The sequence below is a fragment of the Sarcophilus harrisii genome, chromosome 1, assembly GCF_902635505.1.
Source record: "Sarcophilus harrisii chromosome 1, mSarHar1.11, whole genome shotgun sequence".
Lineage (NCBI taxonomy): Eukaryota > Metazoa > Chordata > Mammalia > Dasyuromorphia > Dasyuridae > Sarcophilus > Sarcophilus harrisii.
In genome coordinates, this window is record NC_045426.1 from 502,002,514 (window position 1) to 502,023,666 (window position 21,153).

Sequence of the window (21,153 nt, forward strand, 5' to 3'; positions counted from 1 at the left end):
GTGACAACACAAAATGTTTCAACAATTATATGAATCTAACTTTTAGAATGATTGTATGTAATTGTCTGATGTACTTTAGTAGTATTATTATCATTATTGCTATTAACCTTTCAGATTTCCCATTAGCATTTAGAACAGGTTTAAACCAGACTCAGGAGGATTAAGCCACATTTCTAAACTGATTTCAGCTCTGTATACTGGTTTATTTTTTACTGTCATTGTTTCTTCATCTTCTTTTTCTTCTTTTTTTTCCCTGAGCTCATGTTAATTGCCTGCTCAACTGAGTTACCCAAGAAAAGCTGAGATGGTAAAGTTATATCCAGGCTCTCTGTGACCTGCTTGCAATGAAGACACATATCAGTTCAATAAAGCTCAGACAGAATGACAGTGACAGCTGCCTCATGGCATTCAGCATGAAGTGAGCAGATCTATTTAGCAGTTTCAGGACCAAGTGTTTCATTACAGCCTGGCTGCTCTAAGAGAAACAACCTCAACCCCAGCATAAAGTGTTCCACTTCATCATTTACCAGAAGGCCTGGGTTGACCATTCAAGAGTATCTCTACCTTGAGGGTCTTCTAATCTTTAATTTTTTTTCCCCAAATTTTCCTGGAGCTGAACTATCAAGTCAACCCGTGGGTTCCCCAGAATTCCAATTTGTAGCTGCTTTGGGGCTGAAAGTGGAAGGAGAAACTCTTCACCCAGAAGAGTTTGTAATACGGTCCAACCTAGCCAAGAAAGTACCATGGGGGCCAAGCAGTCCAGTGATGTCTCCAAGAATAAGGACCCTAAGGGAATATTGCTGTTGAAGAAGAGGCAGAAGTTTTCACAATGGGATGATGTCCTTCTGGGAAAGGACCCGAGGTCATTGCTGAAGAGGGGTATGAGACATATCAGCTTCAGTTTGGTCACTAAAGGAATGACTGACATTCCCGACTTTCTGTGGGGGTTGTCTGAGATCCAAAAGCTCAACTTGTCCCATAACCAACTCATTGTGGTCCCGGCAGAAGTGGGAAGACTGACAAGAATTGTGGTGCTGAATCTGTGTGGGAATCGCATTAAGAGCCTGCCCAAGGAAATTGGGCTTCTCAGGAGCATGAAGGTTCTGTTTGTGAACATGAACTGCCTGACAGAGATGCCGCCCGAGCTGAGCCTCTGTAAGAGCCTGGAAGTTTTGAGTTTGTCCCATAACTACATTTCCCACCTCCCCTCCACCTACTCAGAACTTTCTGGTTTGAGGAAATTAAATCTGAGCAATAACTGCTTTGCTCACATCCCCATCTTCGTGTTCTCGCTGAAAGGGTTAGATTTCCTTCACGTGGGCTCCAACCGGCTGGAAAATATTGCCGAGAGCATCCAGAGCATGGTGAGCTTACAGATCTTTATCGCAGAAAACAATAACATCCACTCCTTTCCAAGGTCTCTCTGCTTAGTCACAACACTTGAGCTGCTGAACTTGAACAATAATGATATCCAAACTCTACCTGATGAACTCTACTTGCTCAGTCGATTGGACAGGATTGCCTGGAATCCCATGGACAAAGGACTGCATATTTCTCATAATCCTCTCTCCAAACCTCTGCCAGACTTGGTGGAGGGAGGTCTGGACCAGCTCTTCAGCTACCTGAAAGACAAAAAACACAACTAAACTGTCCACTTGAAATGTGACTGTTGTTCTCTCATCCATGCTCAGTCCCACTGGTGCACTTTTCTTGGTCTGAGATTTAGACTTCATTGCTTCTCAATGTTTTTAAATGCTTTTATTTCAGACTTGCTGAATAATCATCGAATGTGAGTGAATTGTTCTAGGGGGATCATTTATTTTAAATCTTTGCTGGTCATTGTTTTTGTTTCTCATAACCTCTCTAAACTATTTAAAATTCCTTCTGCATCTAAGAGATTTTAAATCACCTTTGTTTTTTCTCTTAAAGAAAAACTAGTGAATTCTTAAAAATCAGTGAGATTCAGTTTGTAGATTGGAAATCTAGAGAGAAAGGTTAGACCCATCAGTCTACCACTGAAAGGGAGGCCATTTTGATTTTTGAGCCTCAGTTCTTTATGAAGGGTAGATTGGGACCATAAAAGAACTGATGCTGCTCTATCTCACCCGGATAAATCACTGACCAGATCAGGGCAAAACAGCAGCAATGTCCTGCTGACATTTTAAAGCAGTTTTAAAGCTTGATGACATTTGATAAGCTGTAATAAAATGTGTTGCTCACCTATGTTAGTGGAAAGCAGAGAGGTAAAATATAGTTCCTAGGTAGTATAACAGGTTCATTTTAATGAATAATATCTATTTTGTTTTTATTCCCAAATCCCAAACTTATTGAAACAAATACTAACCAAAAGCTAAATTGTCTCATTCTGCTATCACCAGGAGAGGACAAAGAGTAACCTCCTCCAAGAGGCATTTCCTGACTCCTCAATGGTTAGTGACCTTCCTCAAATTACTGAATGTATCTGCTATGTATTTTGTATTTATTTGTGTGTATGCAGTATAGTTCTCTTATTCATCCCATTTCCTAATACAATGTAAGCTCCCTGCAGGCAGAGACTATGCTACTTTTTTTTTTTAATATCTCTAGTGCCTTGCTTAGTACCTGACACATAATAGGTATTAAATAATTGTTTATTGAATGGAACTGAATAATTCAACAAGAGAATAAATATTCCCTATCTAATTGAGAATAGCTGTATTTACCTGCCTTTCACAGATGAGTGTTTAAAAAAACCAACGGATGATATTTGTAAAGCATTCTGGTATCTTCAGGCAGAAGGCACTGTAAAAAATGTGATGTGCTTTTATTATGGAAAAAAACAGCTGTCAGTTGATCAAGGACACTGGGATAAGCAGCTCCAGTGTTCTTATCAGAGAGGCCAATGGAGTTTAAAACTCAGCTGGCAGTCAGAAACACCTAAGACATTAACATTTCATCTTCTAAGAGATAAATGCCTAGAAGAAAAAACAGTTAATCAGAAAAGGATAGTATCTTTGAATCAACAAAGGACCAGTTATACTAGATGACTAACTATTTGTCAATAACTGGACCATGTTAATATTAGGACTTGTGCCAGTATTTACCTGTTTTCCTTCTAGCTCTCTCTTATTGCTTCAGGTGATGGCAGATCCCTTCAGAACCTTCACACAGATATTTGTGAAACGTTTTATAGTAGAATTTTATCTGAGCAATAAAGTAAGAACAAAAAGGTTTCTAACTTTCAGAATGTAGAAACAGCATCCCAGTTGCTTCACACTCTGAGAACACCACCCTTTTCACAAATTACCAGGGTGGTTGTGAAGAATTTATTTGAGCATTCTGAGTTTAAATCATAGGATCTTAACTTCATGCTAAAAGCATCTTAAAAATCTTCTTTGAGAACAATTTAGTAAAATAAATAAAATATGATAGAACATAGATAATGTTAATATGTGTTTTTTTTTAATCAATCCTTATGTATGGTTTAGTGGTCTCCATTTCTATTTAAATTTGATATCATTGATCTAGTTCTATCACTTCATTTTTAGATGAAGAATATGGGACTAAGGGAAGAGAAATGACTTTATCATGTCCATTTGTGGGGCTCTCATCTTAGGATTCTAAGAGTTGCTCAAGGAGAAAAATTGAACTTATTTCTAGTCACTTACTCCTAGTAACACAGTGCTTGCACATGGCAACCCATAGTCACACTCAGATCCTTTCTTACTGACTTGCTAAAATAAGGTGAAGATGTCCTTCCAACTCATGAATCCTAGCAAAACAGAGATTGCAACATTCATCTTCAAAAACCATGAAGATCATTTACTCAATAATAACAGCTAATGTTTTTTTTTCTTTTTTTATTATTATAGCTTTTTATTTACAAGTTATATGCATGGGTAATTTTACAGCATTGACAATTGCCAAACCTTTTGTTCCAATTTTACCCCTCCTTCCCCTCATCCCTTCCTCCCAATAGCAGGTTGACCAATACATGTTAACTATGTTAAAGTATAAATTAAATACAATATAAGCATATATGTCCTAACAGTTATTTTGCTGTACAAAAAGAATCGGAGTTTGACATAGTGTACTATTAACAGCTAATGTTTAATAAGATTTTAAGGTTTTCCAAGTGTCAGCATAGATATCTCATAGGATCTTCCCAATAACATTGATGTTTTTATTATTACCATTTTACAGATGATAAAAGGTGAGGTTAAAAGAAGTTCAGTGACTTCCTAGGGAGTCACATAGCTAGCTAGTAAGTGACTGAAACAGAATCCGAAGGCAGGTCTTCCTGAGTCCAACATTCTATTCAGGGTGTCCTGCTGCCTCTCAGACCTTGACTACAGCCATCCTACCTGTTGCACAAAGAATCACCTGGACTCAGGTTTTATTTTCCATGACCTTGCTGTAGGCAGAGGCCCAGACTGGGACACAGTCCTGTGCTTTCCCAGTTGAACAATCACGTTTATTTCCTCTCCCTGCTTTCCAGTTATTTGATCCAGGAACAGTAACTTTACTCCAGGGAAAGAACATAACAGCATTTCGAAGGTGACCTGAGAGCTTACACCTATTATCAGAAACTGCAGCATCCATCCAGTTTTTAGCTTGTCTTGGTGCCTTTCAAAAATAGGGCACCATGCTTTCTTTTATTAATGTTTGGTATTAAGCAACATCATAAAAATAATAGCATGTAGCCAGATGGGTTTTAGATATTGATCCTCTGTGACTATTCTTCATAAAAGAGCCCTATCGATGGACGGTACAAAGCCGAGGCTGGTTCGTGTATCTAGTTATTCAAAACACAAATGAGAAGGAGATCTGAAAAATAACCTTCAGATAGATTCCTGTGTGCTGTCAAACCATGGAATTCACTGACTGGCTGGGAAATTTTTCTCACTTATTATCTATAGTTATAATTTTTCAAGCAATCAAGTAACTCATAGATATTTGAGCTATGCTTTCTGAAGGCATCAAAGTTGGGAGAATGGCAGCATTAGTTCCCCAACCGATGTAAAGGAAGAAGCAGAGTTAATTGGGTACTTGACAGCTGGGGGGAGGGGAAGTTAGACGCTCAAATTCTTGGTGGGGTATTAGAGTTTTCATATCACTCGACTCTCAGTGCAGAGACATTTGGAGGAGGAAGGGATGCTCAGAAACACCTTTTGAAGCACTCACAGCTTACAAGCTCACAATTAGGAAGAAATCCTGTGCTCCTAGTAAATGAGGAAAGCTTTGAAAAGACACATCTGTTTGGAGAATAATACTGCTAGATGAATAAAGAGGCTGTGTATCAGAGAGAAAAGTGAAGTCATTACGTGACTTGTTGACTTAATAAATGGTTAATGGAAAATGTACTGCATAGCCTGGCTTTCCTTAATAGACTTAAAAAAAAAAAAAAACTCCAGTAGTAGAAGAGGGAGTGACTGCAGCTTTGTGCACCTGTATTTTAGAATAAAGTCCTGCTTGCTCAGAAGAGAGATAAAAGAGGAAACACTATAATTACTTGTAGAGACACATTAAACTAGTCTTTTAAAAAACTGGCAATGGATTATTTCATTTTAAAAAAGTCCATGTCACAAAATCCAAATCACATGTTGAATATGAATGTCAATGTTCGTGAATTTAAAACAGGAAAGAAAAGTAAATGATGGCGACATTTGTCATCAGAAAATGTTCACATAATATCAATAGACAGAGATCCTGAAACTCTGGTTAGCATTCAGTATGATTTAACTAGTTTGCTCTCTGCAATATTAGCTATGGGAAAAGGGCAGGGGACACAAATCAATTCACTGAGATTCTGGATACAATGATGAATAGCAGGTGATGCAAAAAACAAGTTCAAATAGCAAGAGAAAAGACAGTATTTGAAAGAACTAGACAAAGCTAATGAACACTCTTTTAAATTATTTAATTATGCCATTAGCATTTAAAATTAAATTATCCAAAGCAGCACTATCTACTTAGTCTACCACAAGTAAGTGCTTTATTTCCAAACTCTCAGAATATTGTTTTAAAATAGCATAGTAATATTTCTATAGTAACCCCTTGATTGACAGTATTACAAAATAATAATATAATCATGATATATCTTCAGTTAAAATAATACAGATACTTAACACATATAAGAGAGGGCTGGAATAATGACATTGGATGATATAATTAAATTTTAACAATTCCAGGAAAGAATAGAATATATTAAGGGAGAGAGGAGAATCTATACTTGTTTAATTTATCTTTTGTATGCAATGTGATGAAGATAAAGTATCAATAATAATTTTTAAGGGAACAGATAAGAATCATGATGTGAATTTAGGTACATTAGGGAAATTCAAAGATTATTGCCCAAAGTTCCCTGTGTGAATTCTTTGATAGTCACCAGACCTAATTTCTAAGGAGAAAGCCTCCTAAAATGCAACTTCATTTCAATTAGGGCCTCTATTCATTTCCCTCTCTTCCTATCTTTCCAATATTTTTACACTTTTTTCTTTCTGCATGCTCTCCAATCCAAATTCACTGGCTCACTACTGTTCTTCAAACAGGACACCACATATTTTCTCCACATTTTCTCACTCCACATTTTCCCTTTTGTTTTCACCATGCCTGGAATCTTCTACCCCATCATCAAAACTTTAGTTTTCCTTCCTTCCTTCAAGAATCAACTCAAATCCTACTTTATTCAGGAATCCTTTCCTTCTAACCTTCCCTACCACCTATTAGTACCTTCCTTCCCTTTGATATTACCTTTAATCTACTCTGTATATATCTTAATTACATACTGTTCCTTCTATTAAACTGTGAGTCCCCTGAATACACAGATTAAGTTTTGTCTTTCTTTGTATCTCTAAATTAACACAATACCTGGCACACACAAGAAATGCTTAGTAAATCCTCGTTGAATGACTTCACCTCCTCAACCAATTCCAATGCTGAAAAATCCCAATGTTTAAATCCGGAGTAAAAGTAACATTCATCTTTGCTTTCCCACCAATTACAACTCTTAAACCCTCCAAAAATTAGGGAGTATCCATGACACATCAAAGATAAGACCTTTCCTTTATAAAAGGGGAAAACTGGGAAGTCATTTTAGGAACTGTCACCACTTTTCCCCTCATTTCCCAGTCTGGATGGATGGATGGATGGCAGCATCCCTGCCAAATGTAGGGGAAGAACCTCCTTGACCCTATGTCAATAAGTCACTTTAGAAAATCATGTTTCAGCATTCTGTTGCCATTTAGCACCCAAATATGTAGAGATCAAGTCATATGTGGAAATAGAACTCTGTCCCAACCTATATTACTAATATGATTATTAATAAAATGTATGTAGCACTAGTTCCCAAACTCATCATTTTGGGTTTGGTGGAGATGAATGTCCTGTTCTAGATAAAAGAAAAGATGGTGAGAGTGGGTAATTGTAGGAGTCTAAATGATCTCTGTTCACATTCTACTTCAGTTAGTTAGGTCATACAAGAGGCTGCTGCTCCCGATCTCCCATTCCAGCACATAGTCAGTAGGATTTGCTCCAAATGGTATAATTCCTATTTTTTCAAGAACTTTCTGTTTTTGAGAAGAATCTCCCATTTTAAGGTGTCTTCTTTTTTTTTTTTTTTTTAATTCTTTTGACTTTAAACTCTTATATTTATTAATTCACACCCTACAAACTGGAGGTATAGAATTATGGTCACAGGTTGCATAAAAGGTAGAAAAACAGGAGCAAATGGATGGGAAGTTGTGTTTGAATATTAATGTTTGTTTCTTTTCATTGGGAAAAATACAATTTTGTTTTCATTTATTTTACTTTTAATTTATGGCAAAAACCAAAAATTGGCATAACAGTATAATAAGCACATGAAATGACAATCTATTATGCATAGCTTGCTATTCCTTTTAAATATGTAATAAAGCTTTAGACTCAATTTATTTCTTTTTTTAATTTTAAAATTTTAATTTGTGCCAGAACTCAACACTACAGATAGATCTAGGTTTTTAATGTGGGAGTGCTTGGACTATAAAGCTACTAGATTCTCTTCCTACTTTCTATTAAGCTATCTATTAGGCTTTCTATTAAGATTTAAACACAGCATTCCTGCTTAAGAGCAGTATATTGGCTCTCTTTGCATTCTTGCCATAAAAGGAATAAATAATCATCACAGGACCTGAGTTCTAGTCCGACCTCCATGACTTATTAACTATATAACTTTGGTTAAAGCATTGCACTTCTTTTGAAGTCTTATTAATTAGTTTAGTTTCTTCATGGATAAAAATAGGGATGAACTGAATGATTTCCAAGTTCCCTGATTCCATGGTCTCTTTTTCCTTAGAAAAAGTAAGCCTAACTCATTAAGACTGTTGAGGTTTTTTAAATATACTATTTCCTTTCTCTCAGCATCAGTAAATGGCTGACTAGTTCCAAAACATACTCAGAAAAGCTTTTAAAAACCCATACTTCTTGCATTCTTCCCCATTGATAGACACACACAATAGAGTTAACATCTCTATAAAGTTTCAAAGATTGTTAAATGAAGCTAAAAAGTAGCTCTCGCTTTGACTTTTCTTGTGCCTTTCCTCTGCCTTCTTCCATTTATGATATTTATCAAGGGTATTAGAATTGTTAATTTTTATTACAGGCAACCCTCCAAAATAAATACATCTTAATATGGAGTTCTAATTGGAATTACCCCTGAAGAGTAAAGTAATATTTCATTTACCCAGAGGTCTTTTATCTGGTAACTTAATTATCTGGAATACAGCTGAAAATCTAGAAGTAACTCCTTTTGTGCCCCCAAAGGGCAACCAAAATAGATATTACAAAGTGCCTAAGTAACAGGTGAGCCCTTAGGACCTTCCTGAGAATTCATTTCCTTTAACTCCTATTATTTTAATAACTCGGCTTCCAGCCCCCAATAGATTAGGAATAGGAAATAAGAAGGCCCTAAAGAATATGACTAGTGCCAGGCCCAAGTATTAGAAGTGATAGCTTACAGTTTGACAATAAGAAAAGAGATAGGGGAAAAAAGATAGAAACATACCAAAAAACCAGCCAATGAACTCAAAGAGCAGCCTGAGATCATGTGATGCAGAGACAATGGAACATACTCAGCAGTCCTCCCTGATTTTCTTGTATTTAAATCTCTTATATTCATTTTCCGGAATATATATATATATATATTTGTTATTTTGCTCATTACAATGTAAATTCTTTGATAAATGATTGTTCCATTCTTTGTGTTTATTTCTCAGATATATTCCATAGTGCCTGCTACATGGTTCATACTTATAATCAATGCTTATTAATTGATTGAGAGATTACCTTGAGTTGTTGTTTGCCATTACTGCAGAGTACAGATAATAACAATCATGAAAATTTATGGAATGCTTGAAATTTTGCCATGTCTATATATACATTATTTCTTTTGAACTCGTTGAAGTAAGTATAGCAGTTGTAATTATCTTTATTTTATAGATAAGAAAACTGAGGCACAGAAAGAACTGACTTGCCAAGGATCATAACATTAGCAAATATCATAGGCAAGATTTGAACTACGTCTTCTCAAATCCAAGTTTTACTTTAGGAGTTTTCAATTTTTTTACTCATGTACTCCTACCAATTAAAAAAAAAGTTTAGCAAGGAGTCAAATGTATTTGTAAGTAAAGCCCTGGCCAATAAAGGCTCAGTCTTTTTTTTTTTTTTTAATAGCTTTTTATTTTTCCAAATACATGCAAAGATAGTTTTCTACATTCATCTTTGCAAAATCTTGTGTTCCAAATCTTTCTCCCTCTTTTTTCCCCATACCTTTCCTCTAGACAGCAGGTTAAATGTGTTACATATTTATATGTTATGTTAATATAGGTTAAATATGTACATTTCTTCTAAATGTATTTCCATATTTGTTGTGCTGCATAAGGAAAACCAGAAATCAAAAGGGAAAAAACATTAGAAAGAAAAAACAAATAAACAAGTACAAAAAAGGTGAAAATACTAAACTTTGATCCATATTAAATATCCATATTTCTCTCTGCATGCAGATGACTCTCTCCATTACAAGTCTATTGGAATTGCCTTGAATCACTTCATTATTGAAAAGAATCAAATCCATCACAGTTGATCATCCCATAATCTCGTTGTTATTGTGTACCATGTTCTCTTATTCCACTCATGTCACTTAGCACCAATTCATGCAAGTCTTCCCAGACTTCTCTGAAATCAGCCTGCTCATCATTTTTTATAGAACAATAATATTCCATTATTTTCATATACCATAACTTATCCAGCCATTCCCAAATGGATGGGTATACACTCAGTTTCCAGTTCCTTGCCAATATAAAAAAAGGCTGCTACAAACATTTTTGCACCTATGGGTCCTTTTCCTTTTTTAATGATCTCTTCAGAATATAGACCCAGTAGAGGCACTGCTGGATCAAAACATATGTACAGTTTTATAGCCCTTTACACATAGTTCCAAATTGCTTTTTAGCATGGTTGGATCAGTTCACAACTTCACCAACAATGTATTAGGGTTCCCCATTCCCTCCAACATTTATCAGTATCTTTGCCTGTCATCTTTGCTAATCTGAGAGATGTTAGGTAGTACTCAGAGTGGTCTTAATTTGCATTTCTATAATCAAGAATTACTCAGAGAATTTTTTTATATGACTAGAAATGGCTTTAATTTCTTCACCTGAAAACTGTCTGTTATAATCCTTTGATCACTTATCATTTGGGGTGTGGCTTGTATTCTTATAAATTTGAGTCAATTCTTTATACATTTTAGAAACAAAGCCTTTATCAGAAACGATGAAAAAAAAGATTTCCCAGCTTTATGCTTCCTTCTTATCTTGGCTGCATTGATTTTGTTTGCATAATTTTTAATTCAATGTAATCAGAATTATGCATTTTGCATTTCATAATGTTCTCTAGTTCTTCTTTGGTCATAAATTCCGTCCTTCTCCATAGATCTGAGAGGTAGACTATCTCTTTTTCTCCTAATTTGCTTATAGTATCACCCTTTATGGCTAAATCATGAACCCATTTTGACTTTATCTTGGTATAGGGTGTTAGATATTGATTGGCCAATGATAAAGACTCAGGCTAGAAAGTATGTGCACAATTTTTTGTCTGATGTGAGTAATACAAGATAGGGGACTTTAGAATCTGAATGCAAGCCATGGCTCAGAAGTTTATACAATTTGATGGTGAAAAGTCTTCTAATTTTCTTCAGAGTAAGAAGAATTGAGAACTCTGGAGGCCAGAACTTAGTGCACATACAAGATCTATATACCCTTTCTTCTGCCTTTTTTTCCCCTTTCTGATAATAAGGAAAGCAAGAATCTTTGCTGCTCAGTGGAAAAAGTGATGGCAGTTGCTTTATCTGTCTTTCTACCTGAGTACTGTGAGTCAGTGAACATAGAGAGCCTTTGTTTCTTTGGGGAGTATTCTTCCTGATCTTAGATGAATGAGTAGCCAGAGTTGGAATTTAACAGCTTATGACACTGTGAGCCAGCAGAGGTCCCCTCTGGAGCTATAAGAAACCACTAGAATAAAGTGGCAGCAGTAACTGAGCCTGGTGAGGAGCCAATTCAGTTTAACAAGAGAGTAACTTGTACGAAAGCAATGAACAATAATGAGAGACTTAATGGGAGGTCTTAAAAGGGAAAAAAAAGATTTCTAAGACTACAAGTCTCAAAACATTCCTTGGTCCCACACATTCTCCCTTTATACACTGTTTTTGCATTTTAAGGTTGATTCTACTCTTTCCAGGTTCCTTGACTGTGGACATAGAAGAGACTGAAGCCCTGTTTTGGAGAAAAGTTTTGGTTATTATTGTCATTATTATTTTTTGTATCAACTATTCAATTTTAAGCCCATTTTCCTAAGAGACTTTGGGTATTCAAGGGGAGAAAGTATCCCAGTTTGGAGATTGTTTTGTAACTTCTGACCTTGTTCTCTCATTTCAGTAAATAGTCTTTCCTTTGCAAAAGCTGATTAATGTCGACTGGTTGGTTGGTATTGAGAAACACACTAGATAGGTGCTCATAAGCAACAGTAATATGAGCCACGATCCTTGAGGGTTATCTTTAGAAACTGAGGCTAGAAGTAGTCATTGCTGGGAGTGTGTACAGACAGAGTGTGCCAGATAAGTTTATTCATAAGTTATGTAACATCCTACTGCACTAATAGTACATATATATACTAAAACATAAACAATAATAGAAGACAAAAAGGATGAGATAAAGATGAACTAGGTAGCATTTAAATATATTAAATTTCATTTGTAAGTGCTACAAATAACCTGATTCTTTCACCTGAACTTTAACTGATATTTTTTAGTTAATGTGATTGACTCATTTCATTATTTTTTTAAAAAAATCTCTATATGTCCTGGAGGACTGGGTGAATGTGTAAATAATATTTGTTTGTAAATAATTAATTATTTAGTTAATTTAATCATTGTAGCTAGGCAAGCAGATTAAAATTTTTTCTTTTCATTGAAAAATATAATAATCAAATAATAGGGCATAATAGCCAGCAAACATAACAACGTACACAATGCAGGAACAGAAAAAAGTGAATTGTCTTTGTTTTCAAGTTAGTAGAAAGCTTTCAACAGAAATCTATTCCTCTTTCTTTACAAGGATATGATTAATGAATGGTATTTTAGGCAGCTCAGTTGATATAGTGCTGGTCCTAGAGTCGGGATGACCTGATTCACTTGCTATGTGTGCCGTCTTTTAACTCTGTTTGCCTTAATCTATAGGAGAAGCATATTTTAGTGTCTTTGCCAAGAAAACTTCATGGACAGCCCTAGTCTATAGAATCATAAAGTCATTGGGAATGACTTAAAAACAAACCTTACTTTAATTTCTCATTCTTATCTGGATATGTTAGTATCCAGAGGAGCACCAAGAGGACCAGTTTGATTGGATTGTAGAGTTCAAAAAGAAAAGTAATGCATAATGGATATAGATAGAAAGGTAGGTTGGAGGCAGGTTTGAAGGACTTTAAAGGCCAAATAGTGGAGTTCATATCTGAAGCTAGAGACAATAGGTAATCAAAGGAGTTTATTGAGCAGTAGTTAACAAGGTGCAGACCTTGGGACAATCACTTGGCAACTATGTAAAGGATGGATTGTGGTGAAAGGTGACTTGAAACAAGGAGACCAAGTAGGAAGGTGTCCTTGCAAGAGAGGATGGAGAGAAGGGAACAGATGCAAGAGAGACTGTGCAGATAGAAGAAATAGATGTGAGTGAGTGAAAATAAAGTGTTGAGAATGACATTAAAATGGCCAACCTGGTTATAAGAAGAGTGGTGGGAGTGCCCTCGGTAGAAATTGAGGAGTTCAGCAGTAGGAAGAGTGGAAGGGAGAGTGGAAGAACTAAGAGCAGTGATATTTATGAGGATAATGGGAGGATAATAATGATTTGGTTGAAGACCATGATTTGGTTAAAGCCATGATTGACTTTCACAGTGAGAGTGGGATTTAACAGACCTCTCTAATCTCTGATCGGCTGATCACATACCTCAGGCCACAGTCCTTGCACTGGTCTTTGAGCTCCAACTTTGGAGAGTATTGCTTTAGTAGACAGTGGTATCTCTAAATGATAAAGTGATGAACTTGGAATCGAGACAGAATTCACATCCTACATCTGATAGTAGGTATGTGACCCTGTGTATGATGCAGCTAGGTACAAAGAATAGATTGCTGGACTTGGAGTCAGGAAGACTCATCTTCCTAAATTCCAGTCTGGCTTCAGACACTTGATAACTGTGTTACCCTGGATAGGTCACCTCACCTTATTTGTCTCAGTTTCCTCATCTGTAAAATGAGCTGGAGAAGGAAATGGGAAATCTTTCCAATATCTTTGCCAAGAAAAGCCCAAATGGGGTCAGAAAGAGCCATCTCTGACTGAAATAATTGAACATTTAACCCAGCATAAGTCACTTAACTACTGTAAGCCTCAATATCCTCATATGTAAAATATGAATAATAATGTCTATTTCACAGAATTAGTGTAAGGCTCAAATGAGATCATATTTTTTAAAATGTATTGTGAATGTTGAAGCTCTGTTATGTTATCATTATTACTATTATTATTTTTCTTTCTCTTTATTACTTCTTACAAAACTACTATTTCTAAACAGTTCCTCTGTCCTCATCACTCAGAAATTTTTGCTTTGAAGTTTACTTTATGCAGATATAATAAATGGTACCAAACCTTGATGTTACATTCTATAAGCTTTCAGATTTAACTATCTGTCCTTTGTCAAGTAGTTCAATCTTGTTCACACTAATCTTCTTTATCCCAGTTGTCCCAATGAATAAATAAAGTAATGGATGAAAAAATTAATAAAAATGGATTTTATTAAAAGCTTACTATAGACCAGGCAATGTGCTAAGCATTGTGGATATACACAGAAAAATCAAGAGAGTCTCTGATTTCAAGGAGTTTACATACTAATTGGGAAAGACAACATATAAAATAGAGTTCAGGTGCAGTGCAAATGGAAAGGTCAGAAATTCATGAGGGTGGAATGGTGCAGCAGATAATAAAGAGCCAGAGACAGGGCAGATAGATGTTAGGGTCTCCAGGACCGTAGAATACACTGTTAGGGCAGATGGTAAGGTCTGATAGTCCTCCATTTTACGAAGAATAGAATTTATTCAAGTGTAAATATACTAAATATAGCCTGGGGCTGGAGAAAGAGTAAAGAGGGAGTGAAAGGCAATCTTCTCTCAATTCTGCAGTCTCTTCAATATACTTGTTGATGTTTCCTCAAACAAATGTTTTTTCAACTTCTTCGACCTTCATCTTTGTTTTGCTTAAACTCTAAACAGGAATGATCACATCATAGATCTTACTGTCAATCATAAACATTCAGTCCTGTCACAGCTGACAAATTCTGGTTGATTGCTGACTGGCTAGCTCCAGGACCTGGATTTATGAAATTTCTCTTTAATTAAAACTTCCTGCCATTTTATCTGTTAGGAACCTCTTCTAAGTTCTGCTAGATTTGCAGAATGCTTTTGGGGCAGTCATGTAAGCCTGGGAAGCCTGGTCCATCTTCTTGTCTCTGGATGTCTTGCAATCAGAGAGATTTTTCCCATGCCTCTGCTGGAAAGGGACTTCTCTAGGGAAAAACAACAGCAAGTCAAACCTGTACAAGATTTTTTTAAAAGCATACTGAGGAAAAGAAGGAGAGAGAGAGAGACAGAGACAGAGACAGAGACAGACAGACAGAGAAAGAGAGAGGAAAGAGAGAGAAAAAAAGAGACAGACAGACGAGACAGAGACAAAGAGGGAGAGAGAGAGAGAGAGAGAGAGAGAGAGAGAGAGAGAGAGAGAGAGAGAGAAAGAAAGGGGGGAAGAGAGACAGAGGAGAAAGAGAGAGACAGAGGGACAGAAAGAGAGAGACAGACAGAGAGAGAGGGAGAAAGAGAGAGAGAGAGAAAGAAAGAGAGGAGAGAGGGGGGGAGAGAGAGACAGAGGAGAAAGAGAGAGGCAGAGGGACAGACACAGAGAGAGAGAGAGAGAGAGAGAGAGAGAGAGAGAGAGAGAGAGAGAGAGAAATACATAGAGATAGAGATTGTAGCATTGGGGAAAGAAGCCCATTTTACTTGAGTATGCAATACCTTTGTGGGGCCTCATTCTGTTAGCTTTCAGAGATATATAAATATGAAAACAAGAGTTGAAGGAATATGGTTCGAGCAAACCATGGTTATCTAGAAATAGGTCTGCTAAAGGTGTGCCATTGTTGACAATTAGCCCATACTATCCTGAGCAGAGGGGAAGGGGATTTCAGTCTGCAATATTTTAGAGTTAATTAATATGAATGATTGTTATAATCACCACTCCTGTAGTGTGGGCAGATAGGAGGTCTATAATAAGCCAATTAAAATCCAGAATGGTGGCTAAATGAAGACTCAAGGCAGGAGCAGAATAAAGTACAACTCATAAAGGATTTTGCCTTAGAGTTTGGGTATGAAAGGAATGCTGTATTCTAGAATAGATGTCTAGTTTTTCCTGATTTTACTGTGAGTGATCTACATATGGGGCCTCCTCACTTTGGATAAGTCATTGGCTTCTTTGACTGGCCTCTTTCTCCCATTATTAAGTTTGTCCTGCAGTCTTATTTTAGGGAAGAGTCCAGGCTGGACTTCCAAAATTCAACATGCCTCCTTCCCCCTTCTTTACTTCTTTTTATGTTATAAATTCCTTATGAATGTGAATTCCTCATGGGCAGGGTCTATTATTCTTTTTGCTTTATATTTATGTCCTCATCACTTGACACAGTGCCAGGCTCAAAGTAAGTCCCTGCCACCGATTGCCTGCTACCTTTGTGACATATGAAAAGTCTGAGAGACCTACTTTCTGATAATTAGTAATCAGTTTTATCAATTTGACTTTCTCTTCCAAACCAAAATTAGAACATGGAGGTCTGTCAATGCTTATATCCTTTTGGAAGAGTGGATATTCCCAACAGACCAAAATCAACACTGATTTCTTAACAATAAATGAAAGAATGAATATGATAAAGAGAGATGGATCCATTCTAATGAGGGATTATGACACTCACTAATCTCTTCTCAGACTACTTCTGCTTCAGCAATTTAGACAAAAGAATCGCTCTCCACTCAAATCTGCCTGAATAGACCTCACTGGGCTGGAATTCACCTGGATTAGATTCTGATGGTAAGGTTTGTTGTTTGACTGTGGTCCTATTTAAAATTAAAAAGCATGTATCCTCAAAACTTGGTCAATCTCATTTATCAGTAATGTCCTTTAGAGATTTGTTGAATAATCTATAGGAGTTTATTTCTGAATGAAGAAAAAGAAAGGGAATGCATTAATCTCAATTAATAATTGCTTATTAATGAAAGAGATAAAATAATCACGTGGATATCTTTCCTTTAGGTTCTAAGATTATGTTCTCTCTTGGTTTGATTTCCTTCTGATGGACTGTATGGGAATATAAATGAGATAATCGGTCAATTAATAAATATTTATTAATCCCTGCTATGTGCCAGACATTATGCTAAGCCCTAGGGATACAACAAAAGTCCAAAGAGAGTATAATGGTAAAGAAAATAAGAAAACATATATCTGAAAAAAAAAAAAAGATTATATGCTGGAAAAACATGGAATAGATAAGAGGGAAAGAATTGGAATTAGGAAGGATTGGAAATGGTATGGAGCCAAGATGGCAGAATAAAGGCAGAGAATTGCCTAAGCTCTCCCAAATTCTCTTCCAAACAGTGTGAAAATAATCCCTTAAAACAAATTCTGAAGTGTTAGAAGCAAAAAAACAATTTTTTCAGGCCAAGCTGTGTCCTGGAAAGTGAACAGCAGACCTTGGGGGTGACTAAATCTGCAACAGCGTCAATTGGCCCTAATGGTTTTTTGGGCCCTCAACCCAGAAAAAGTAGGTTACAAAGGACTCTTTGCTGACATTGGGAACAGAACTCTGTTGCATTGCTTCAAGGCCATTTGCAATCTCAGGGTGATAAGGAATACTAGCAGGAATGAGAACTCTGGTTACAGAAGGGGAAGAAAAGAGTTCACAGACCAGAACATAGGCCAAGAGAATAGTGAACACAACTCTCCTTAAGTCATACCACCTTGGAAGAGCTGAAAACTTAACAAACCCCTAGAAGCAGAGCCCAACTTTAACATAAAGTTCAAAGTCAAGAAATAGGCTGAAAAAATGAGCAAACAACAAAAATAACAAAAGAATCTGACCATAGAAAGTTACTAGGGAACAGGGAAGATCAAAATAAACTCAGAAGAAGACAATGATGTGAAATTACTAAGATTTAAAAAAAAGCACAGAAATCCACTATTGCACAATTGGTCCAAAAAGAGATACAAAAGCTCACTGAAGAAAATAATTCTTTAAAAATTAGAATTGATCAAGTAGGATTACTCCATGAGGCATCAAGAAACAATAAAATCAAGTCAGAATAATGAAAAAAATAGAAGATAAAGTGAAATATCTCATCAGGAAAACAACTTTCCTGGAAAATGGATCAAGGAGAAATAATATAAGAATTCTTAACTATCTAAAACCCACTATATTGAAATCTCAATATCATATTGCAAGAAATTATCAAGGATAATTGCTCCAGTATGTTAGATCCAGGTTAGAACTGATGTATGATTAGATCCAGACATTGAAAGAATCCACCAATCACTTCCTGAAAGATATGCAGAAATAAAAATTGCCAGTAATATCATAGCCAAAATCCAGAGCTCTGGGTGAAGGAAAAATTATTGTAAACAGCCAGAAAGAAACAATTAATATCCTAGAACCACAGGCAGAATCACACAAAGTTAAGCATCTTCCACATTAAAATTGTTAAGGACTTGTAATATGACATTCTGAAAAGTTAAGGAGCTAAGAGTATAACCAAGAATCACCTATTCAGTAAAACTGAATATAATTCTTTAGGAGGGAGAAGGATGTTTAATTAAATAGCAAGCATTCCTGATGAAAAGAACAGAGTTAAACAGAAAATTTGGCATTCAAGGAGAAGACTCAAGAGAAGCATAAAAAGGTAAACATGAAAGAAAAACCATAAGGGATCCAATAAGGTTAAAGTGTTTATATTCCTACAGAGGAAGATGATACATGATTCATAACAGTTAGGAACTTTATCAGTATTTGGGCAATCAGAATAAGTTTACATAGAGAGAGAGTATGGGTGTGAGTAAATTCTGATAGAATGATATCCAAAAAGTAAAATGAAAGTATAAGAAAGAGGAATGTACTGGAAGAAGGAAGAGGTATGAAAGAGCTTTAAAAATGGAGGCAAAAATGGGAAGGAGGAGAGGGGAGTGTGGCAGGAGACATACTCATCAGAATTGTATCAAAGAAAAAAAAAATATGCATTCATTTGGTATACAAATCTATCTTATTTCACAAAAATATAGGAGAATGGGGGAACTTATATAAGGTAGAACAGATTGGGGGAAAGCATTAGTCAGAAGCAAAACACTTTTGAGGAGGAACAGAATGAAGGGGGAGTGAGATAAAAAGATGAAGGGAAAACATAGGACAAAAACTACTGGAAAAATTGAAAAATCATGTAGCAGAAACTAAATACAGATTACTATATCATATCATATCCCAAGAAAAGGTCAAAATGGGTACATGATTCAGACATAAAAGGTAATAATCATAAGGAAATTAGGGGAGCCTGGAACACTTTACCTGTCAGGTCCATGGAAAAAGGAAGAATTTATGACTAATGAGAGAGAGAAAACATTATAGACTATAAAATGGATAATTTTGATTACATTAAATTTAAAAAGTTTTTGCACAAACAAAACTAATGTAACCATAATTAAAAGGAAAGCAGACAACTGTGTGTGTGTGTGGGGGGGGGGGGGGTTTATAGCAAATCTCTCTACTAAAGGTATCATTTATAGCAAATCTCTCTACTAAAGGTATCATTTCTCAAATATAGAGAAAAACTGAATTGTATTTATAAAAATACAAGCTATTCTCCAAATGATTAACAGCCAAAGGATAGGAATAGGCAGTTTTCAGTTGAAGAAATCAAAGACCTCTATAGTAATATAAGATGCTCTAAATCACTATTGATCAGACAAATGCAAAGTAAATCAATCTCAGGTGTCATCTTATACCTGTCAGATTAGTTAATGCTACAGATAAGGAAAATGACAAATTTTGTAGGGGATGTTGGAAAATTTGAACATTAATGTACTAGTGGTAGAAATTTGAATTGATGCAACCATTTTAGAAAGCACAATAGCATAAAAATTGACCTTTTGACTATTTGATCTGAATTCTTTATTTTTTATTTATTTATTTATTTTTTTTTTTGCTGAGGCAATTAGTGTTAAGTGATTTGCCCAGGGTCACATAGCTAGGAATGATCGGAATTCCAAAGATATTTTTTTTAAAGAAAGGAAAAGGACCTTCATGTACAAAAATATTTATAGTAATTCTTTTTGTGGTGGCAAATAATTGGAAATTGAGGGGATACCCATCAATTTAGGAATGTTTGAATGAGTTATGTATATGATTATGATTGAATATTATCATACTATAAGAAATAATAAGCAGAATGCTTTCAGAAAAACTTGGGAAGACGTATATGAACTGATGTAAAGTGAAGTGAGCAGAACTAGGAGAACACTGTACACCTAAAAGCAAGTTAGTACAATGATCAGCTTTGGATGACTTAGCTATTCTCATCAATACAAAGATCCAAGATAATTCTGAAAGTTTTAGGATAAAAATATGCTATACACTTCCAGAGAAAGAACTGATAAGGTCTGAATGTAGATTGAAGTATATTTTTTATTACTGTATTTTTCTTGCTTGTTTTAGTCTATTTTCTTTCACAACATAATATAGAAATATATTTTGCATGACTGACATATCAAGCAAATTATTCACCTCAATGAGTGGGAAAAGAGAGGAGGGAGAGAATTTGGAACTCAAAAATTTTTAAAAATGAATGTTAAAAGTTGTTTTCATGTAATTGGAAAAAAATTAAAATCTTTGAGAAGAGTTGGGAAAGGCTTTCTATAGGAGGTGAGATTTTAGGAAGGACTTGAAACTCAGGGAAGGCAGGAGGCAGAAATAAGTGAGCATTCCAGGTACAATGGAGCGCCAGAGAAAATTTTCAGAGTCTGAACAATGGAATGTTTTGTCTGAGGAATAGAAAGGATGCCAGTCATTGGATTAAAAAATATTGGTAAAAGAGTAAAGTGTGTGTGGGTTTGGGGTTGGACAAGTCAGGATTGGGGGATAAGTTATAAAAGCCTTTGAATGCCAAACAGTTGTTTTTGATCTTGGTGATGACAGAGTTACTAGAATTTATGGAATTAGAAGAGTGCGGGGAATGGGCCAGAGCTTTACTTCAGTAAAATTATCTTGATAGCTGAATGGCGGAGGGACTGGAGTGGGGAAAGAATTGACCATAGAGGAAAGATACCTGGGTTTCCCTCTGATCTCTGCCACTTTTTGATCATGGATAAGTTACAACTTCTCCAAGCCTCAGTTTACTAATTTGTACAATGAAGATAAAAATACCTATAGTGCCTACATTATTTGGTAGGCATCAAATGAATTTCAAAGATCAAATGAAGTGTTTTTATTGTGTTTTTATTGTGCCTTACAAAACTAAAAAAGTGC

At 35.7% G+C, this 21,153-nt stretch overlaps 1 protein-coding gene across 1 annotated transcript; it reads left to right on the forward strand.

The window, feature by feature from the left end:
• The first annotated feature begins 460 nt into the window (after window positions 1–460).
• On the forward strand, window positions 461–1,877 carry LRRC30 (leucine rich repeat containing 30). Its single transcript, XM_003760046.2, has one exon. The coding sequence runs from the start codon at window positions 744–746 to the stop codon at window positions 1,644–1,646; it is 903 nt and encodes a 300-aa protein (XP_003760094.1). The 5' UTR covers window positions 461–743; the 3' UTR covers window positions 1,647–1,877.
• Window positions 1,878–21,153: the final 19,276 nt, after the last annotated feature.

What these genes read in the sequence shown, in the direction of transcription:
- LRRC30 (XM_003760046.2), top strand. Translation starts at nt 744, where the DNA reads ATGGGGGCCAAGCAGTCCAGTGATGTCTCCAAGAATAAGGACCCTAAG.